The sequence below is a fragment of the Saccopteryx bilineata genome, chromosome 5 (assembly GCF_036850765.1).
Source record: "Saccopteryx bilineata isolate mSacBil1 chromosome 5, mSacBil1_pri_phased_curated, whole genome shotgun sequence".
Classification (NCBI taxonomy): Eukaryota; Metazoa; Chordata; class Mammalia; order Chiroptera; family Emballonuridae; genus Saccopteryx; species Saccopteryx bilineata.
This window is the reverse complement of record NC_089494.1, coordinates 261,175,343-261,194,878: the sequence shown is the minus strand read 5'-3', so window position 1 is coordinate 261,194,878 and position 19,536 is coordinate 261,175,343. Positions and strand designations below refer to the sequence as shown.

At 55.2% G+C, this 19,536-nt stretch overlaps 1 protein-coding gene across 1 annotated transcript; it reads right to left on the bottom strand.

The window, feature by feature from the left end:
* Positions 1-665: 665 nt before the first annotated feature.
* MSX1 (msh homeobox 1) lies at positions 666-4,820 on the bottom strand. The gene is made up of 2 exons (XM_066279828.1): positions 4,141-4,820; positions 666-1,835 (listed from the first exon to the last, which is right to left on the bottom strand). Exons 1-2 carry the CDS (start codon positions 4,607-4,609, stop codon positions 1,393-1,395), a joined length of 912 nt encoding a protein of 303 aa, XP_066135925.1. The 5' UTR covers positions 4,610-4,820; the 3' UTR covers positions 666-1,392.
* Positions 4,821-19,536: the final 14,716 nt, after the last annotated feature.

Genomic DNA, 19,536 nt, shown 5'->3' with positions numbered 1-19,536 from the left:
TTAACCTTCTATATATATATATTTTAAAAAATGAAGTTGTGAGAGTTTGGAGAAAGGGCTCATGCAAAGGACACACCGAGGCAGTCACCCTGGGTTTTCAGCATTATTTTTTTTAGGGGTTGTAATTGGTGGTGTGAAGGCACTCACATTTTGGCAGCTCGAAATTAGTTCCACAAACCTTCTCTACACCAGCAGTGATTTCGAGAGGCAAAGCAATGCCTCCATCCCCCACCTGGCCTCCTGTGGGAAAAACAGGTTTGCAGGGGTGGGAATTGTCTGCGTTAGCTGTCTGCAGCCGTCAAACCATTTGGGTGATTCGCTTTGTTTTCATAGACAGGTTAAAAGGGGAGAAAAAAGAAAGTCGGTTTTGGGTCGCCTGAACAAGTGTCGATTTCAGCTTAAAGTGAATTGGAAAATTGAGCCTAATTATCCTAGGTAATTGCTTCAATTCTCCACTTGACTTTGCTAACGCAGATCTGTCCTGTGTGTTCAAAAAGACACCCCCCTTTCTGTCCTTGAATATCCTGTTGTCACCTCTGAAACCTGCTCATATAAAAAAAACCAACCATCACACCCGAAAGCAATCGCACATGTGAAGAAATGGCAAGAAGCAAAATTTAAATAAAAGGCTAAATCAGTACAGAGATCATTTCTTGTAGCTTAAAATTAATTTATTTAACAAATATAGCTATAATATAAACGATAATAAAATTTCAAATATACAGTATATTACACCCAATCCCTTCCAAAGGGATTCTGCAGAGCCACACAAAGGTACTGTGTTAAATAGAAACAGAACTTTAAATTTTATTTTACAATTTTTTTTTTCTGGTGCTGATAAGAGAGAGGTGCCTTCAACCTACCTTTGTAACACATCTGTGTGTCCCCCCACCCCAAGCAAGTTTTCCTGTTGAAGGTCTAAGCTTCCGATGGAAGGGCCGGGTCCATCTGTCCGACATGCTCTTCTCTCCCACTGTTCTCCTTCTCAGAATCTTCAAACGGGAACCGCGCTGTACTTTTCCTGCCCGGGGGTCCAGACAGGAGGCAGCGATGGTGGACAAGTGGCCTCTAGTCCTGGTTGAACCACTAACTCTGCTGGGGAGACCATAGATAAATTTAACCTCTCTGACCTCAGTTTCCCCATATGTAACAGGAGGGGGTAGATCTAGATTCTAGAAGAGCAGAAGAGACCCTTCCAGTCACTTTGGAGAGGATCAGACTTCAGAGTGAAGTCAGGGAGCAGCGGAGGAGAAATCAGAGCAGTGTGGGGTTAAAGGGAAGGAGCCGGCCGGTGCCGAACGGGGGAGCTCGCTGGGGACGGTCACTGCTGCTTGCAGAAGACCAGAGCTGGAGGAATCAGCTGGGACCACAGGCAGGCGACACTCAGGCCCTCTATGTCAGGTGGTACATGCTGTAGCCTACGTGGGCTGTGTACAGTCCAACGGGCGCCACGGGCAGCGCGGCGCGCTGAAAGGGGCCAGAGGCACCGTAGAGCGAGGCCCCAGCTGCTGCTGCCACGGCCGCGGGGCCGCCCAGCGGGAAGGAGAGGCCAAAGGCAGCCGGTGGCAGCATGGGCTTGGCGGCCATCTTCAGCTTTTCCAGCTCTGCCTCCTGCAGTCTCTTGGCCTTGGCACGGCGGTTCTGGAACCAGATCTTCACCTGCGTCTCGGTGAGGCTGAGCGAGCTGGAGAACTCCGCGCGCTCGGCGATAGACAAGTACTGCTTCTGGCGGAACTTGCGCTCCAACGCCAGCAGCTGCGCTGTGGTGAACGGCGTCCTCGGCTTGCGGTTGGTCTTGTGCTTGCGCAGGGTGCAGGCTGGGGGACTCAGCCGCCCTAAGGGGCCGCGAGAGAAAAAGGCAGGTGGTTAAGAGAGTGCTGGAGCGTCATCTGCCCCCCAAAAGTAGTAATAGCCCATAACAATGCTGGCTGTTCATTTCCAGGGCCAGGCACCCTGCAAGGCACTTGGAAAGTGTTTTCTCCAATTCCCACCACAATCGTGCAAGGTAGAGCCTCTTGCTCTGGTCTACTTTTTTGCAAAGAAGGAAGATTTCATGTGAAATATACCCATGTTCAGGGACTGGACTGAATGCTAGATGGTGGCTTAGGCAGGCAGGCCTGTCACCGCAGGGCCTGCTTCCACCACCACACACACTGGGGCATGGATGTTGATAAGGCTGATAAACAGGCAGAAATAGGCCCTGCGCCGCCCTGCCCAGGATCACATTTCGTTTGTGTGATGGCCAAACATCGATCTGTGCCCACCAAGTGCTCCGCACTGGGCTAGGCCACTGTGTGGGAGAACCCAGATCTCCAAATTCCACCTTCAAACAGTGACTCCTACAAGGTTCTCAGGGCAGTCCCCAGAGACTGCAGGAGGAACAAGGCCAGCTGTCAAGAAGGTCACACTGTGGCTAAGTCTCTTGAATATATAAAGTGCCATGTGGTAGGGAGGGTAGGGAGAGGGGCTTCATTCTAACCGGGCTTCTTCTGACCATCTGATTATCTCAACTGTATCTTAGGCTTCTCCCACCCCCAGTGCCTTATCCTCAGGTCAGACTCAAATGTGGGGTCAGGAGAAGGTGGGTTGTGCAACAGCTCTGGCTTCTCCTCCACCTGTGGCTCAGTTCATGGAGATCAACAGTGTGGAGCATTTTTGTATGGCTTCAAAATAGACCTCAAGGCTGGACAGTGAGCAGCAAGCAACCAAGCAAAGGGCTAGAGCAAGGTCCAGGACTAGGTTAGCTAATGGAGCTAACCCTTCCACAACCAGCGGCTGTGGCTGGATAAAAATGTGGAACAAATTATGCCCAGGACAACGGGTATCCTGCCAACTTTAGGGTCCAGGCAGAGACCCTAACTGAATTCCCAACTCCCGGAAAGGATGTTTTGCCTACTCAGCAGCTTCCCTCTGGGGTAAAATGAATTCAAATCTGGAATGTTTCACCATGCGGGTTTTGCCTAATTATGCATTTTTTCCTGCCTTAAACAAACAGAAACAAACGATCCTTTGGGCTCTCAGACCACCAGTATGTGAGTCAAACAAAATATCCTGTTAATGTGTCTCCTTCTTTCCTATTTGAAGACACTGAGAGTCCGGGAAGCAGTTAGCCCCCGACTCAATTTACGCCGGGCCACCCAAGGGACAGACAGGCACTCCTTTGGGCAGCGACAGCCCAGCGCTGGGCCACCTTATCTGGCCATTAGGCCTGGAGAGGGGCTGGTCTTTCAAAACCGTTTAATCCCCAGATAAAAATCATTGCTCAGTATCACGCCATTGAATTCGGGTTACTATTATGTCGCGCAAAATAATCGAAGGAAACGAGGAAAACTTGGGAATTTCCCGTGCTCCTGAAATATCTCTGAGCCTGTTTGCTGGTCAGAGAAGCCAGGGGGCCGCAAGGCCTTGGAACGACCCCGAAAGCGCCCTTGGTGGCTGAATCCGCTTCAGAGTCCCAGACTAAACGTTCGGGCGCTACAGACCCGGTTGGAGGGGGCGCCTCCCACTGACTGACTTGGTGCCCCGCCCCCTCCGCCCGAGCTGAGCGTCCTCCTCCCCCTAAGCCACCCAGAGCACCGAGAATCCGCTTGAATCTTGGGGGAAGGGGGAAATTTTACAGGAGCTCCAAAACCTTTCGGCAAAGAGATACTTTAATGGGGGTCAGGGGAGCTGGAGAGAAACCAGGCTTCTACTATGAGAAAGTGAAACTCTACGTGCAAGGGAAGATGTCTGCGCCACTCAGACCCACCCGTTGGGGTAGAGGCAAAGTAGCAGGGCTTAGGGTCCGACGAGGAAGCGGGAACTCCTGTGGGTATTTGGTGGGGGGCAGGGGAGAGGGTGCTCTGACATCCGTGTTTTACAAGTCAAGTCCCACTTGCACGGTCGCCTAGCCAAGACCAGGAGCCCGCAAAAGTGGACCCAGAGGTGGGCCTTAGCCCAGGCCTTGAACCATCTTCCAGGGTGGAAGCCGGGAAAGGCGCAAACCCAGCCTCCCTGCCAACGTATCGACAGCACCCACCCCAGGTACTGGCCTCAGGTACGTTGACGCCGGGGACCAGCAGGCGCCGGCGCGCGGACTGGCGCCCCGGGCCCCGCGTCCCGCCCGGCCCCCTCCCCCGCCACAAGGTTCTGGCTACTCACTGGCCGGGGGCGGGGAGAAGCGGGGATTCTGCATCCACGGGGTCCTTTCGGACTTCTCGGGGCTCTCGGCTTTCACGAGCGCATCTTCGGGCAGCTTGAGGAGTCCTCCCACCGAGAAATGGCCGAGCGACCGCGGCGAGGACGGCGCGTCCGGAGCGCCCAGCGACCCGGCCCGGGCGCCCAGGGGCTGCGCAGAGCCGCCGGCTGCCTGTGCGCCCTCGGAGGCCACTAGGGCGCTCTCCTTGGCCCCGGGCTTCCTGTGGTCGGCCATGAGCGCCTCCACGCTGAAGGGCAGGAGTGAAGGGGACACTTTGGGCTTGGCCCCCTCCTCGTCTGCGCCCATAGCGGCCGCCGCGGCCGCAGTGGTGCTGGGGGTCTGGCCCCCGCCGCCCCCCGCTGGCTTGCCGAAGGCGGAGTCCTCCACTTTGACACCGAGTGGCAAAGAAGTCATGTCAGCAGCCGGGGCCATGCAGAGCCGGGACCCTCCTCCAGCCACAGCACGAGCCAGCCGCCGGGCATGGGCTACAGGCGGGCTGGAAGCGCGGCCGGCCGCTGGGAGCGCCTGGGACCCTGGCCGGGCGGGCCCTCCCGCGCGCGCCTCCCGCCCCTCCTCCGAAGGCCAGCGCCGGCGCTCTGGGCCTGGCTCTCCGGTGGCGCCGCGGTGCAGGCCGAGTTCCCAGGCGCACGAGCCGGCTCTGGGTCCGGCCGCCGCTTCCCAGAGAACTTGTTAATAAGGCAAGGCCAGCGCGGGAGTGGCCAATCAGCGCGCGAGGGGGCGGGTCCGACGCGATCCATTGGGCAACGCTCCGGCAGACTTGCCCCGGGGCGAGCTGGACCTCGGGGCTCGCGGGGCAGGGCGGGGCCCCGGGAGGGCAGAGGAGAGGAGGGGTGCGGCAGAAACTTTCCTCCGCGCTAAAGGTCGAGGCCGCCTCTCTCCGTCTGGGTCCTCTTGGGTCTTTATTATTTTTGGGTTCCTGGGGACTTTCCCTTGTTCTCGCTTCTTTTCTTCTGCCCAACCCTCTCCTCCCCCTCCCTGATCTTCTTTCTTACCCCCTCCCTTTATTTTCCCTACCCCTTTCCTGTTTCTGTCTTCCATCACTTCTCTTACCTTTCTCTTCAGTCAGTTGCTAGGTCTCTTTCTCTCTGTCCCCCCTCCACTCTCTGCCTCCCCTCTTCCCTACCATACCACGATAATTTGAGTTGCGGTCATTTCATATTTCTTTTATAGTTAAAAAATCTGCATATTTATTCTAGAAGAAATACATAATATTACTTGCTTTTTAAAAACACCTTCCTATTCTTCTCCTTCAATCTTTAAACTTTACCCTCGGCGTAAAAGTGGGCCTTTGTCTCTTCCTAAGCTCTGGACTGAAGTTTGCCTAAAGAATCCCATGCTGCTGAGGCTGTGGATGTTAAGAATAACAATACACAATATTATCCGGAATCAATAATCAGTTTTCATACATGATGGGTACTTTTCCGCTCTGAACTTCTTCCGGGAGAATGACAACACCTATACTGGCGATTCGCTGAGGAAGGAGCCGCCCGGTTTTGAGTTCTTTTTTGTTGTTTTTGTTTTTTGTTTTTATAGAACTTATTGAAATAAAAACAACAGAAATTTCAACAAAACACTTGATCTGGCCTTAACGTGACCTCAGACAGAGCGTCCGCAGAAACAATAACAGTACTATCTCTCCGGGTCGCTGATCGTGGAGTGGGGGGTGGGGAAAGCGCATTGCATTTGGAGGAGGGGGTCGGAGAAAAAGGTCGGTTCCTGGTGTGGATCCTTGGGACTGGGCTTGAGAACTTTTATTTTGCCAGTTTCGGAGGAAACGTGATTTTGTGTTTACTGTTGGGGGGAAAAAAATAGAGGAAAATGAGTTGGGGGCGTTGGGACAGGTCAGATCGCCTCAAACTCCCGCCAGGGCTTCGACATTTTCTGTACCACCGGTTTACGGCCTCTTATCCTAGGGCCCAGGCCAGCAGCTCCTCTCCTGGAAAGCTAGCGGCAATGATTGGCGGCTCACCGGGACGGCCATTGATGACTGCGGGGTTCTAATCTCCAGGAAACACAGGGGCTGCCGTAGCCATTTAGGGGTAATTATCTGAGCGCGAAGGGACAGCGAATTCCCTCGACTTTTAACTGGGTGCAATAAAAGCTGTAGATTAAGGGCGTCCAGATTAAGGAAAATGAATTACTAGAGCGGGAACTTTATTACCCGGACGGCGTCCGTGGTCTGGCGGGAGGGGTCGGGCTTGCGGACGCCGGGGGGTTCAGGCAGCCTCACATCTGTCTGTCCACAGGCTCAGAGATATATTCTGGCCATGGGGCGGGTTCGGGAATACTCACATCTGTACAATTTACGCCGCCTCTCTAGATTTCTTACGCACCCTGGACTGCAACACAAGCACAGGGCAGGGCTTGGAGCCTCCAGCTCGAGTCGGGCCCAGCTGGAGGCGCGGTGCACTGAAGCAGCCCGACTTAAACTCGCCGTGCCCCTGGGAGGCAAGGACGAATAGGGAGTCCTTTCTCCAGGCAAGGAAACTGAGATCTCGGAGGTATGCCTGAGGGTCCTGAGGGTACGAGAGAAGGCTATACAACCCCATTATATTGCTGAGAGAACTGACGATCAGCAAGGCTGTAGGCCGAACACCTTGCTAGCACCGCAGCTGACCGCGAACTTCTGTGGCTGGCATTTCCAATGAAACTGACGCTAGATGAATCTCCTTCACACTCTGCACTCGGGTGACAGGAGGAGAGGAAATCGGGGCTCTCGGCTTTTCAGGTCAACATTTAAAAAAACGAGTTTGCTTTGTTTGGCCCTTGTCTCTCATCTCAAAATGTATGACTCAAAAGATCACTTTGAGGATCCAATATAATTAAGAACTTTCTCCGTAGAAGAACGCACTGATTCAACCAAAAGAATTTCAGGGATCCTGGACACACTGGAGTCACCAGTTAAGAACCCCAGCTTTATGGGGCAGCAGGGGCTCGAACCCCAAGATTTGCCGCGCAACGCAGAAGGATCTCAGGGTTGTCTCCGGTGGCCGGCCGGTGCAGCGAGCCCGGTCGAGGCCCGGGGGCCGGGCGGCCGGAGAAGGGCCGCATGCTAATTGCGGGGATAAACAATCTGTCACGATCCCTCAGCGCGCCTAATAGGCAGACGAGTATGTTGTTTTTAGGCGCCAGCGGCGGCCGGATCAAAGGCAGCAGCCGGCGCAGGGGCCCTTGAAGTCGCGCCCCCGCCTCCTGGGAGCAAACCGCCTGCACCCGCAGCCCCTAGCCCTGCCGCCGGCCCCCAGGCATCCCGAGCAGGGCCCGAATCCCATGGCATCTTTTTCGGTTCGGTCTGGATTCTTGTCTGCCCTAACCCGGCGCGAAGGGTTGGCCGCGTGCACGCGAGGGCAGGCAACGAGTGTCAGCAGAAGGAAAAGGGATCCGGAGGAGACTCCACGTGGACTCCCAGCTCGAATAACACGGGCCTGCTCCCCAGGACTGCCACTAGGTTGCGGGGGTGGGGGTGGGGGTGGGGAGAAGATGCTCGCATTCCCAGGGAAGGGGTTTAAAGAAAAGAAACAATGTCTACGCGTGTCTCCCGGGGTGTGTTGTTCCCGCGGGAAGAAACGCACAAGTTTGGGGGCAGTGAGAGGGGGCACTCTTCGCGTTCATTTTTGTCTAGGCCTCCGGATTTCCAGGTTGGCGTGTTCCCCGAGCTGACACCGGCGGGGGCTGCGCCTGTTATCTCGCCGCCAGCACGCACCCCCAGGAGCGCCTCCCGGGCCTGTCTCCGCGCGGCCGCGCGGCCCGAGAGGGCCAGGCTGTAATTCATGCCTGGCAAGGACGAGGCTGGCCCGTCGCAGATAAAGCTCTGGTACTGGGCTCGGCTTCCATTCTCGCGCTCTCCGCTCCGCTCCCCTCCCGCCTCTCCTTGCTCCGTCCCCCCTACTCCCATTCGGGCATCTTAAAGCACTACCGTCCCCCCAACCAAGCACCTCGGTACTTTGAACCCTAAGGATGGATTGTCCTGAATCCACTCTCGGAACAATTAAAGTAGTGATGTCCTCCTCCCCAAGAAAAAAACAACCCACTTATTTTAAGAGGGTGTGCGACAGCAGAGTAAGAGTGGTATGGTTTTTAAGACTCCCCCCCAAAAAAACACACAAACCCCATAAAGATGAATTTTTAGAGCAACCCCATCTTAAAGGCCGTTGACACTATCTGGGACATTGCCGCACGGATGGCAGGCTGGCCCCTCACTTTGGCATTCGCTGTCGCCTCTGTCGGGTTTTTGTTTACGCCCCTCCCCCCCCCCCTTTCCAATGCATTTTGTGGCCTCGACCCAGGAATCCCGCGTGCATTTTTTAAAATGTGCAGCTCAGTGGGATCCCCGGGCAATTAGCGAGCCCCAAACAGTCCTCTTTAATAGAATGAATGTGCTATGAAAACCGATTACCCGGAACGATTTATTTTGGTGGGAATTCACCAATCTCCAGGAGGGCGGCGGCGGAAGGGGGGGAGAGAGGAGGTATTTTGTCCTGCGGGGAGGAGGTTGAAGAGTAGACAGACAGCACAACGTCGGGATTCCGAAACCTGGGGAGGAGGCTTACAGACTCCGCATTCTCCAGTCTTTTGGCCTCCGCCACTTAAAGAGTGAAAGGCTGGTAGTCAGAGATCTGGGAAGCTGTCGGGGAGCGCCTGGGGGCCCCCCTCGGGGGGGGGATTTCACAGCTTTAAAGAGCTGAGAACTGCAGGGAGTGAGTCATCAGCTACCAGCTGACCATCCACCGCTCACCTCAGATCCTACGCAAAACGCGTTTTGCTTTCCCGGAACCTGAGTAGAACTTAGGCTTTATAAGAGGCTTTTTAAAGAGTTTAGGTGCGTTTCTTTCACGCGAAGTCAAGGAGGAAGAAAGGCTATTTGTTTAAAAAAAAAAAAAAAAGGTTTTCTCCTTCTTGCTAATTCCTCTGCTTAAGTAGATCCAACTTGTGCGGCGGAACCGCCCCAGTGCGGTTGATTTCACCCGGCGCCAGCCAGGACTCCGCAGACCCGACTTCCCGCTTCTTCGCCGTGCCCTCCCCTCCCCCATTGGCTTAGTTCTTTCTGCTCAGGCCGGGGCTTCTTGGTGTCTTTAAATTCGGAAGGGGGAAAAGGAGGCCTAGATCCGCGAGGGAGAGAGCCCCCACCCTTTCAGAGGGCCCAAATTAATGTGATCGCGACATGAGGGTGCACTTGCGGAAGATGAAAGCGAAGGCGGCCGGCTCCTCCTAGAGCTCTATAATTATAGATAATATATCCCATTTCAAAGCAATTAGACCAATCAGGCGTAACGAACCACTTTGCTGCCGACGAATAACAAAGGCGCACGGTTATTTAAGCCTGGAGATGTCAGGCAGACCCCGAGGCAGCGGGGGCCCGGACCAAACGTCTTCTACCGGCTCTGCCCACCCTGGGCGGAGGAAGGCTCGCCCTTTTCCCCCCAGGCGCTGCCCAGCTCGCTGAGGGCCCATCTTAGTTCCGGCGAGGGCTGGGGGGGGGGGGGGGGTCGGACACAGAGGATTGGAAGGAATGGTGGGAAGAGATTTGACTTATATTGAGCTGGGAGTCAGGCCTCCTGTCAGAGTTTTCACAAACGTTATCCGATTTAATCCTCTCTACCCCGGGAGATAGGTATTATTAAAGGCTTTTCCCTCCGCCTCTTTCTCCCCCACACCCCTCTGCCCCCAGATGAGAGGACAGAATCAGAGAGGTTAAGTGTCTTGCCCAGGGCCACACAGCTAGTTAGTGGTGGAGCCGGGATCTGGACGCAGGTGGGTCTGCACCCCGAATTCCAGTCATTTAACTCCCTGGAGCGCTTCCCTCACTGAGCTTTCCCAAGACGAAGTGCATTCAAGTAACAGCGAATGCGGGCGGTATTTGGTGGGACCGCCTCCCAGTCCCGCCCCCAGTCAACGAAATGGGTTCTCGGTCCAGTACTTACTACACTTCTCTGCTGTTCCTTCTTCCCTCCCCCGCCCCCCCTACCTTCTTGAGACTCTTGAAATTGTAAAGTTTGTCAGTGAGTTTATCAAATATTGAGGATCTCAGGTCTCTCAGAGACGAAGACAGCTACGTCACCAGCCCAAGAATGGGGCCACTTCTTCTGAACCTCCACTTGTCCGCCTTAAAATGGACACGCTGTTCCCCAGCTCAGAGACCGTAGGCTCCGTCCTCCCCGCCCCGGCAGCTGCACGCGGGCTTTGATCTGTGTCAGGTTTGGGGTGCTGCCAGCACCTGGTTGAGGCGTCCAGGGTGTCTGGGGCCTTCCTTCCTCCCGGCTTTTGGACTCCCCTCCTGGAGGAGGATGCAGAGCGGGGAGGGCCGCCCGGCCCCACAGATGGGGCCTGTGGAAGTGGGAGCTTCGGATTTCACTATGATCCAGCATCGGGGTAGGGGGTGGAGACGGAGTGAGAGACCAGACGCGGTGGAGAAGGACAAGATCGAGATGAGGAGACACAGGAAGGCGGAGAAGCCTCAGAGATGACGGAGGATCCTCCGTATGGATACAGCGACCCAGATGCTTCTGAAAGACCCAAACAGAGTGCAGTGGAAGGCCAGAGCTGAGAGGCAAGGCAGGGGAGTCCAGAGATTGCCCCCCCTGGAAATGTGGCCCTGCGCTCCCCACCCCCACCGTCCGTGGGACCCCCAGTGGGACGGATCCCTCGGGAGCTGCCCCTTCCCGGACCAGTAGGGGCCCCAACAGACAGGAAGGGCGGGGGACCGGCAGTTGGGGAGGCCCTTGGACCCCCTCTCACAGCGTCTTCCACTTCTCTCGTCTTTCTCTGGGTCTCTCTCCCTCAGGGTCCTGGCTTTTGACATTCCTTCTGCATGCATCCTTCTCGGCAGAACCCCCCCCCCCCGTGGGTTTTTATCTCAAATGTATCTCTCTTGGTCTCTTCGGTGGATCTCGCTGCCTATCTCTCTCTCTCTCTCTCTCTCTCTCTCTCTCGTATTTTTCTGAAGCTAGAAACGGAGAGAGTCAGACAGACTCCCGCATGCACCCGACTGGGATCCACCCGGCACGCCCACCAGGGGCGACAGTCTGCCCACCAGGGGGCGATGCTCTGCCCCTCCAGGGCGTCGCTCTGCCGCGACCAGAGCCACTCTAGCGCCTGGGGCAGAGGCCAAGGAGCCATCCCCAGCACCCGGGCCATCTTTGCTCCAATGGAGCCTTGGCTGTGGGAGGGGAAGAGAGAGACAGAGAGGAAGGAGGGGGGGTGTGTGTGGAGAAGCAAATGGGCGCTTCTCCTATGTGCCCTGGCCGGGAATCGAACCCGGGTCCACCGCACGCCAGGTCGACGCTCTACCACTGAGCCAACCGGCCAGGGCTGCCTATATCTCTTATCTCTCTGTTGTCTGTGTCCCTCTGTCTCTCCATTACCGTGTCACTTTCCTCCCCCCTTGTCTGCCCCTTTCTCGAAGTCCCTCCCCCCACCACAGGCCCCCCAGGATCCAGTCGGGATCCCTGCCCTCAAGTTGCTCCGAAGCGAAAGCGACGCCAGAGAGTTCTTCCTGCAGATGGAATTCGGAAGCAGCGGGAAGCGCCCCTCCGGGCACTGGCCCCTGAGACTCGGGCCGGTGGCGTCCAAAAGGTTATTTCTCCTCGGAACCTCAGTTTCCATCTCTAGAGCGTGAGCTGCACAGTACACCTTCCTAGGGTCCTCAGGAGGACGGAGAGGATGGCGCAACAATCGCGCGGGCCCAGCACTGTCACCCAGTAGGCTCGGCTGACCCCAAGGTGCTAGTTTAGAGTCCTCACCCCCGCCGTCCCAGAACCCGAGGGCGGGACAGGCGTGCCAGAGCGGGGCACGGCGCCGGGAAGGGGGCGAGCGTGAACCGGAACCGACGGGGGGGGGGGGGGGGAGCGGGCAGCCCTTGAGTCTGGCAAGGACATGGGCCCTGTTGGCGTCCCAGAACCCGGAGTGGGGCACGTAGGCCCCCACCCCAGCCAGTTCCTTCCAAGCTACTCACTCCCCCGCTAAGGGCTCAGAGGGGACCGGGATCTCCACACTCTTGCATTTACTACCCTCTGGCGCTAGGCTCTACCCAGGCAAGGTGGCAATCTGCCTACGCCCTGTACTCCCCCTCTCCTCCCACTTTCGCGATCCTCGGGCCTCTCTTTCTCTGTTGTGAATGTGAAGGAGAGGTGCTCTGCACGTGAAGTGAGCTGGGTGCTCACCTGCGGTGGCCGCCCTCCTAGGCAGAGAGGAGGGTGAGGGGAGACAGTGCCTGGGAGGTCGCCAGCGTGCAGTACGCGCTCAATCAGTGCACTGTGGAAAACCCACGTTCCATAGGTAGGGAAAGTGAGGTTCAAAGAGGAGTCGTTTTCCCACCGTCTGAGCCAGCAACTGACAGAAATGTCATTGAAATGTGGGTTGGACAACACCTCATCCAGTGCTCACTACTTCCCCACCGCCAAGACGGTCAGGAAACCTGGGCATCCTGTGGACTTTCTAAGCCGGCTCCTCCGTGATCGGTGGCTTTCACCTTTGACACCTCGCAGAGGACCATGGCCATTCCTGAGGACTCAGGCGCTAGACTGCACCCTGGTGCACTGCTAGCTCGGAGTCTGGGGGCAGGGGTTAGTTCTCGCAGCTGTGTGTGCGCATGCGTGCCTGCGTGCCTGGGGAGGGGCGGGGCGGGGGGAGCTGAAGGGAGCCCGCTGTGACTCAGCACCTGTTCTGATCTAGGTGCTCCAAATGCATCACCACAGTTAAACCTTACAACAGTCCCCCAGTGGGCATCCCACGTTCCTGGTGAGGAAACCGGGACTGGGAGAGTTTAAGTGGCATGATCTGGGACCTGCTGCTCTGCCTCTGGGACAGCAGTCAGTGCCCCTGTGCGTGTAAGAAGCGGGGCGGGGGTGGGGGGTGGGGGGCGGGGTGCAGGCATGATGTCTTTATTGTCCCCTTCCCAGCCTCTGCAAGGGGTGGGTGGCCGTAGAGGTTGTACATACTGGGGAATTTGATTGGGTTCTGTTTTCCCCCTGCAGTGAGCGGATTTGGCGCTGGGCGATAGAGGCAGAGCTGACTTCCCCAGAGCCGCAGATTCTGGTGCGCCTGGACAGGGTGAGGCAGTGACTCCCTGCAAAGCCACGCCCCTAGCCATGGCCTTCTGAACTTCCCGGAGTCCTCTCCCAGCCAGGCCTCGAACTGTGCGACTCAGCAAGTGGTAGTAACATGGTCCCAAACCTCAGTTGCTACATCCGTGCAATAGATGTGCTAAGTCTGGCTTTGTCAACTTCCCCGGGGCTGTGTAAGGAGGGTTTGAGTAAGGAAACTAGACAACCGGGGAGCCGAAGGCCAGGATGGGAAATACTATTTACCATTAGTAAGAATTAACACCTATTAAACAATTACTATTGCCAAGCAGTGTTCTGAGCTCTTAACGTGTCTTAATTCACTTAATCCTGTCAGCAACTCTGTGTTTCTCCCCAATTTCAGCTATGGGGAAATTGGAATCATTTATAGGAGTAAAAACAAACCTAAAAGCACGAGGTGCTCTAAGATTTCTCCTAGCACCCCAGGGGATTCTCAGCGGACCCACTGCGTGAGTGTACCCCACGGTGAAGACACCTGCTGCGGACTGCCCGGCCAGGGTCCGGGCAGGGGGTGGGGTGGGGGAGCAGAGAAGGCTACAAAGCTTTGCCCGTCCCCAAGGCCTAGTGCCCAGCTCTGACCCCTGAGTGGCTACTGGGAGTGGCTCCCCAGAGCAAGCCTGTGTGGGTCCCCGGGACCAGCAGGGGACCTGGCATAAAGAGGGGACACTTCAGAGTAGAGAAGAATGGGGGAGCAGCAGGCAACCTCAGACCTTCAGGGCCAGCCAGAACACTAACCCAGACCACTCCTGGGGCCGGCTATACTGGATGTGTGTGTGTGTGTGTGGGGGGGGGGTGTTGAGTGATAGAGCAGAGCCTTGGGGTTAAAGGTGAAATCAGTCCTTAGTGTTGATCAGAACTCTTGAATGAGAGTTTTATAAAAACACTGAAGTCACCCTTTTTCGGTTGCTGATTCTGTCTGCGCGTTTTGATCTCCTTTGAACTTGAAGGTGAATCCTAGCTGCCTCTTCTTCTGAAGACAGGAAGTGGAGGTACTGAGGTCTGACAGCATGCTCAGTGCCACTTGAAAAGGCCCGTGCGGACTCCCCAGCTGAGCGAGTGCCCCTGCCGAGCGGGCCCCTCCACCCCGCAGCGCCTCCCCTGGCCACGTGCTTCTGCCTGTCCGCTGCGATCGGTGGGTGGGTAGAGGGGCGGGGACGCTGGGAGGATGTAGCAAAGAGACTTTCCCCAGCAGGCTCCACCTTCCCCAGCGGGGGTGCTCCCCACCCCCTCGGGCTTCTCCGTTCCCAGCCCGGGATGCGGGCCAGCCCCACCTGAAGGACCTTTCCATCCCTGCTATCTGATCAAATGGTGGGCCCCTGGCCGCAGCCCCAATTAAGTGAAAATAGATCCAGCCTTATCAGGTTCAGGCGGTAGTCCCGCGGTGGTCCCGCGGCGGGGCCTGGGAGGGTCCCTGTCTGTTTGATTTTCCTGCTCAGACACACTTGTTTAAACAGACCCCTCAGGGCCTCCAGTAACCTGAGCCAGCCAGGAGCGTGATTGCAGGTAAGGGGAGGCCGCTGGAATGGCGGATGGGGGAAAGGCCCCGTGAGGAGAACAGGGGAAGCCACCTTCGGAACCTGGAGGAGTCGCGCAGTTGGATCCCTGTGTTAGAATGCTGGCCCCATCCCTTCCAGTAGCTGGGATGGGATACTGACTCTGTCCAGCCCACCGTTTTCATTACGGACGGAGATTAAATGAATAAGAATACCTCTCTGCCTGACCAGGCGGTGGCGCAGTGGATAGAGCATCGGACTGGGATGCGGAGGACCCAGGTTCGAGACCCCAAGGTCGCCAGCTTGAGCGTGGGGCTCATCTGGTTTGAGCAAAGCTCACCAGGTCGCTGGCTCTACGGTCAAGGCACATATGAGAAAGCAATCAATGAACAACTAAGATGTCACAACGAAATAAAAAAACTAATGATTGATGCTTCTCATCTTTCTCCGTTCCTGTTTGTCTGTCCCTGTCTATCCCTCTCTCTGACTCTCTGTCTCTTTAAAAAATAATAATAATAATACCTCCGGGTGCTTGAAACTGTGCGTGGCAGAGCCTAAGGTTAATGATCTGACAGTCTGGGTTGTTTGTGGTGGGCTCTTTCTGCCTCACAGGAACCACTGAGGCAGGTACTGCTGGGCCACTTTTAATAGGGGAGGAAGTTGGGCCCAGAAAGCTGCAGTGACTTAGATTGACCAATGTAGCCAATATGTGGAGACACATCCCAACCCAGTCCTGGGACACCAAAGCAAGCCAGCGTTCTTTCTACCCCACCCTACGAGGATGGTCCCTAGCTCTAGCTCAGGGTCATCAGGGCCAGGAATCCTCTTTCTCCCTTCCCTCCCCTCCAAATTGGGCTCAGTCAACAAAAACTCTGGGCTCTCTGCTGTTGCCCAAACATTCCAGCCTCCAGAAACCAGTACTGGCTGTTCCCTCCGCCTTAAATGCTCTGCCCTCAGACATCCTCATGGCTCCATTTCTCATTTCCCTCAAGGTCTCTGCTCAGAGGTCACCTTCTCAGAGATGGCTCCCCTGACCACTTTCTCTAAAACAACAGACACTCCCACCCCCACCCTCTCCTCCCCCAGACAACCACGCCCCTCATCCTGGTTAGTTTTCTCCGGAGGATGCATGCCACCCAGCATGTTGTCATTATCTCTGTTATTATGTCTCTCCCCGCTCAGCGGCAGCCCCACAAGGGCAGATGCTTATTTTATTGAATTATAGTTGACATATACAACATTATATTAGTCTTATAGAGTAGCCAATGCTTGATTTTGTCCATGGCTGTCTCTCCAGCCCCTAGCACAGGGCCCAGCATATAGCAGTTGCTCAATAAATATTCTTGAACAGCTACTTAAATCTCCCACATACTTGCTGTGGCCTCCGCAGGTTTCAGACTCCCCATCTGTATAAAGGGCTTATTAAGATGACCTATCTTCTGTTGCGAGGAATAAATGAGAAAAGGCATGTGAAGCCCTTGGCATGGTGTCTGGCAACGAGGGAGCCTACAGTAAAAAATTTTCTGACCCAAAGAGGCCAATGGGCTGTCCAAAAGATTCCTGCCATAGAGCTATGCACCAAGGAGGACCTTGGTGCCAGATTTTTATAGCACACCCCAGAAGATAAAGTTCCTTCCTGTTCCCTGTTTCAGCTGAGCTTGCAATGACCGTCTGAGCTGAGCAAGAGATGTTTGCGTCTTTTTCGCAGGTGACAGGCCAAGACCCAGAGAGGTCAAGATACTGGCCCAGTGATCACACAGCTAGATAGCTCTTCAGAGGCGGATGAAGGTTGGTTGAGGCCCCAAGTGCAGAAGAAAATATTGGACCCCTTAAAAAAAAAAGAGACAGGGAAAATAAAAATACATGTTAACCATATTTTTAAATAAATAAAACGTATAATGTACTGTTAATGTTAAAACTGCACATATGAAACCACTCTTGGTGTCATTAGAAAAAAGTGTATATTGGAGTTTTGCGGAGCCCTTCAGAAGTCGGGCTCCACGGCGCCTGCCCGGTACACCCGCCTTTAAATCCACCTCTGTGGCTCTTTCACTTTCCCGGAAGAACGCTCTTGGCTCCGACCTAAGTCGCCCTCTGAGGGCTGGCAGCTTGTGGGCGCACAGCCTTGGAGTCTGACCTGGGCGCGCTCTTTGGGGAGACAGGAACGCAGAGTGGCTCCTTCTCAGGGACTCAGTGGTCCAGGTAGCTCCCCTTGTGGAGACACTGGGGCCCAGGGAAGCCTGTGAGGTGTGGGCCTGGAATAGCAGACAGAGTTTGGAGGGGGGAAAAAAGAGGCAGGGAGGTGGGCAGGTGCGGGTGGGCCAGTCCTGTCGGCTGCACAGGCCGGAGAGGCAACCTTAGGGCTCCATAGCACAGCTGCCCGCCCCTGGCCACCCCCGACGCTGTGGGCTTCTTGGTCAGAGCAGGGCAGAGGGCAGGTTGGGGCCCCCAGCGACTCCCTTTTCTCAGCAATAACAGTCATTAAAGCTGCATTCTCAAGCCCTAATTATGCTGTGTTTACAACCCTTCCAGGAAAACAAAAGCCAGCGCAGGGCGCCCCTCCCCACTTCTCAGGCAGGGCTGCTGGTTCCAGTGTCCGATGGATGCAGAGAGAAGCAGCCTTCATGAGACCCTCCTGGGGCAGGACAGGGATCTTTACAGCCCTTGCTTGCCTGTGAGGGTGTGTGTGGAATCCCCATCTTGAAAAGCAAGTTTGTAAGGCTGCTTTGGACTAACATGTAGGCTTTCTCCTCAGTGCAGAGGAGGACAGTGAGGAGAGAAGACAAGACATGCTGGGTCTGCAGGGAGCATTTCATCTTACGAGTCCAGCAACCCTTAAACCCAGGCGCTATTAACCCGTCTCACAGATGAGAGAAGACAGAGGCACGGAGAGGCTGCGGCCTAAGGCAGGGGGCTGAGTGAACTGTGTTTGCTTCCGATCTCAGGCAGGCGGGAAATATTAAAGATGTAATAATTATCACCACGAAACGTGCCAAACACCTATACCTATCCCCTTGTTGAATCCTCCTGGCCATGTGCGGTTTGCGCTGTGTGGTCTGCATTTCACGGTGGCAAAAATGATGAGGGCCATGAGGTCACTTGTCTAGGGTCACTGAGCTACAGGAGGTGGAGGGAGGATTTAAAGTTTTGCAAAGATTCCCCTCAAAGAGGAAGTGGTCACTTTGGGAAAAGACTAGAGAGGTTTGTGAAACCAAAATGGAGAGAAACTAATGCTTTGTGTTGCCTTCCTTCCCCGGCAGGAAAAGCCCTCAGCAGTCCTGCCCTTCCCACATGTGGGTAGACTTCAAAGGTGGGCGAGTGGCTCCCGTTAGAGTGTTGTCCGGATACGGAAAGGTTGCAGGTTCAATCCCCGTGGTCAGGGCACATACAGGAACAGGTGGATGTGCTTCCCTCTCTGGAAAAGAAGAAAAAAGATGGGGACAGCAGGTCAGCTCTGCTCAGCTGGTGCATCTGGGCAGAATGCTCTAGAATTCCAAGGCAGTGGGTGGGTCTTAGCTAGGGACAGAGCCCAGCTGAAAGGAAGAGGGAGGAAGAGAAGCAGGATTCAGAGGAAACCAGAGTGCATCAAAGCAGCCCGGGTTTACTGAGCATGTGCAAAGCCCAGGAGAGGATGGGGGTCTTCAAGGAGAAGACTTGGAGAAGCTCGACCACCTGCTACCTGATGCCACGGCCCCCCTGATCAGAGAGTCCGGCTGTCCCAGTTTCCCAGTAAGAATGTTAAAAATAAAGACCGATGCTATGGCCTAAACCAGTGGTTCCCAACCCCCGGGCCGTGGACCGGTACCGGTCCGTGGGCCATTTGGTACTGGTCCGCAAAGAAAGAATAAATAACTTACATTATTTCTGTTTTATTTATATTTAAGTCTGAACGATGTTTTATTTTTAAAAAATGATCAGATTCCCTCTGTTACATCCGTCTAAGACTCATTCTTGACACTTGTCTTGGTCACGTGATACATTTATCCGTCCCACCCTAAAGGCCGGTCCGTGAAAATATTTTCTGACATTAAACTGGTCCGTGGCCCAAGAAAGGTTGGGGACCACTGGCATAAACTATCAGGTCAACTGTGCGAACACGTCACAGACGCGGTGTACCTCCTCTTCACGCCCAGCCTGCCAGGCAGCGCTGTGGTTCCGTATTGCTGTGAGTGCGGGTAGAGTGATTTGCTGATGGTCACTCGGCGCAAGCCGCATGTCCACTGTACGTCGGGGCTGAGTGATCTGGAGCATGGGCTTGTTAGTCCCGTGAAACCCTGAACTGAAGTTGTCCTATTAGGGTGTGAGCTTGTTTCATAGGCCTGCATGACCCAGTCCCACAAGACGGATGGCTTAAAACAAATTTGCTTTCTCATAGCTCCCGAGGGTCGAGGTCTGAGATCACGGTGTCAGCAGGGCCCCGCAGTCCAGGAGACGCTGGGTCGGATTCTTCCCTGCCTCTCCCTGGCCTTGGTGGCGGGCAGCAATCCTTTGTGTTCCTTGCTTACAGTGACATTGCTCCAGCCTCCCTGTTGTCTTCACATCATCTTCCTCTTGTGTGTCCCTGCCTACATTTCTCTCTGCCCGTAGGACACCGGTTATATTGGATTAAGGTCTCACTCACCCTACTTCAGCATGACCGCATCTTAACTCAGTTACCTGTGTAAAGACTTTATTTACAAATAAGGTCCCACTCACAGGTATGGGGGTTAAGACTTCAGCATATCTTTCGGAGGTACATAATGTCACTCACATCAGGACATGTGTG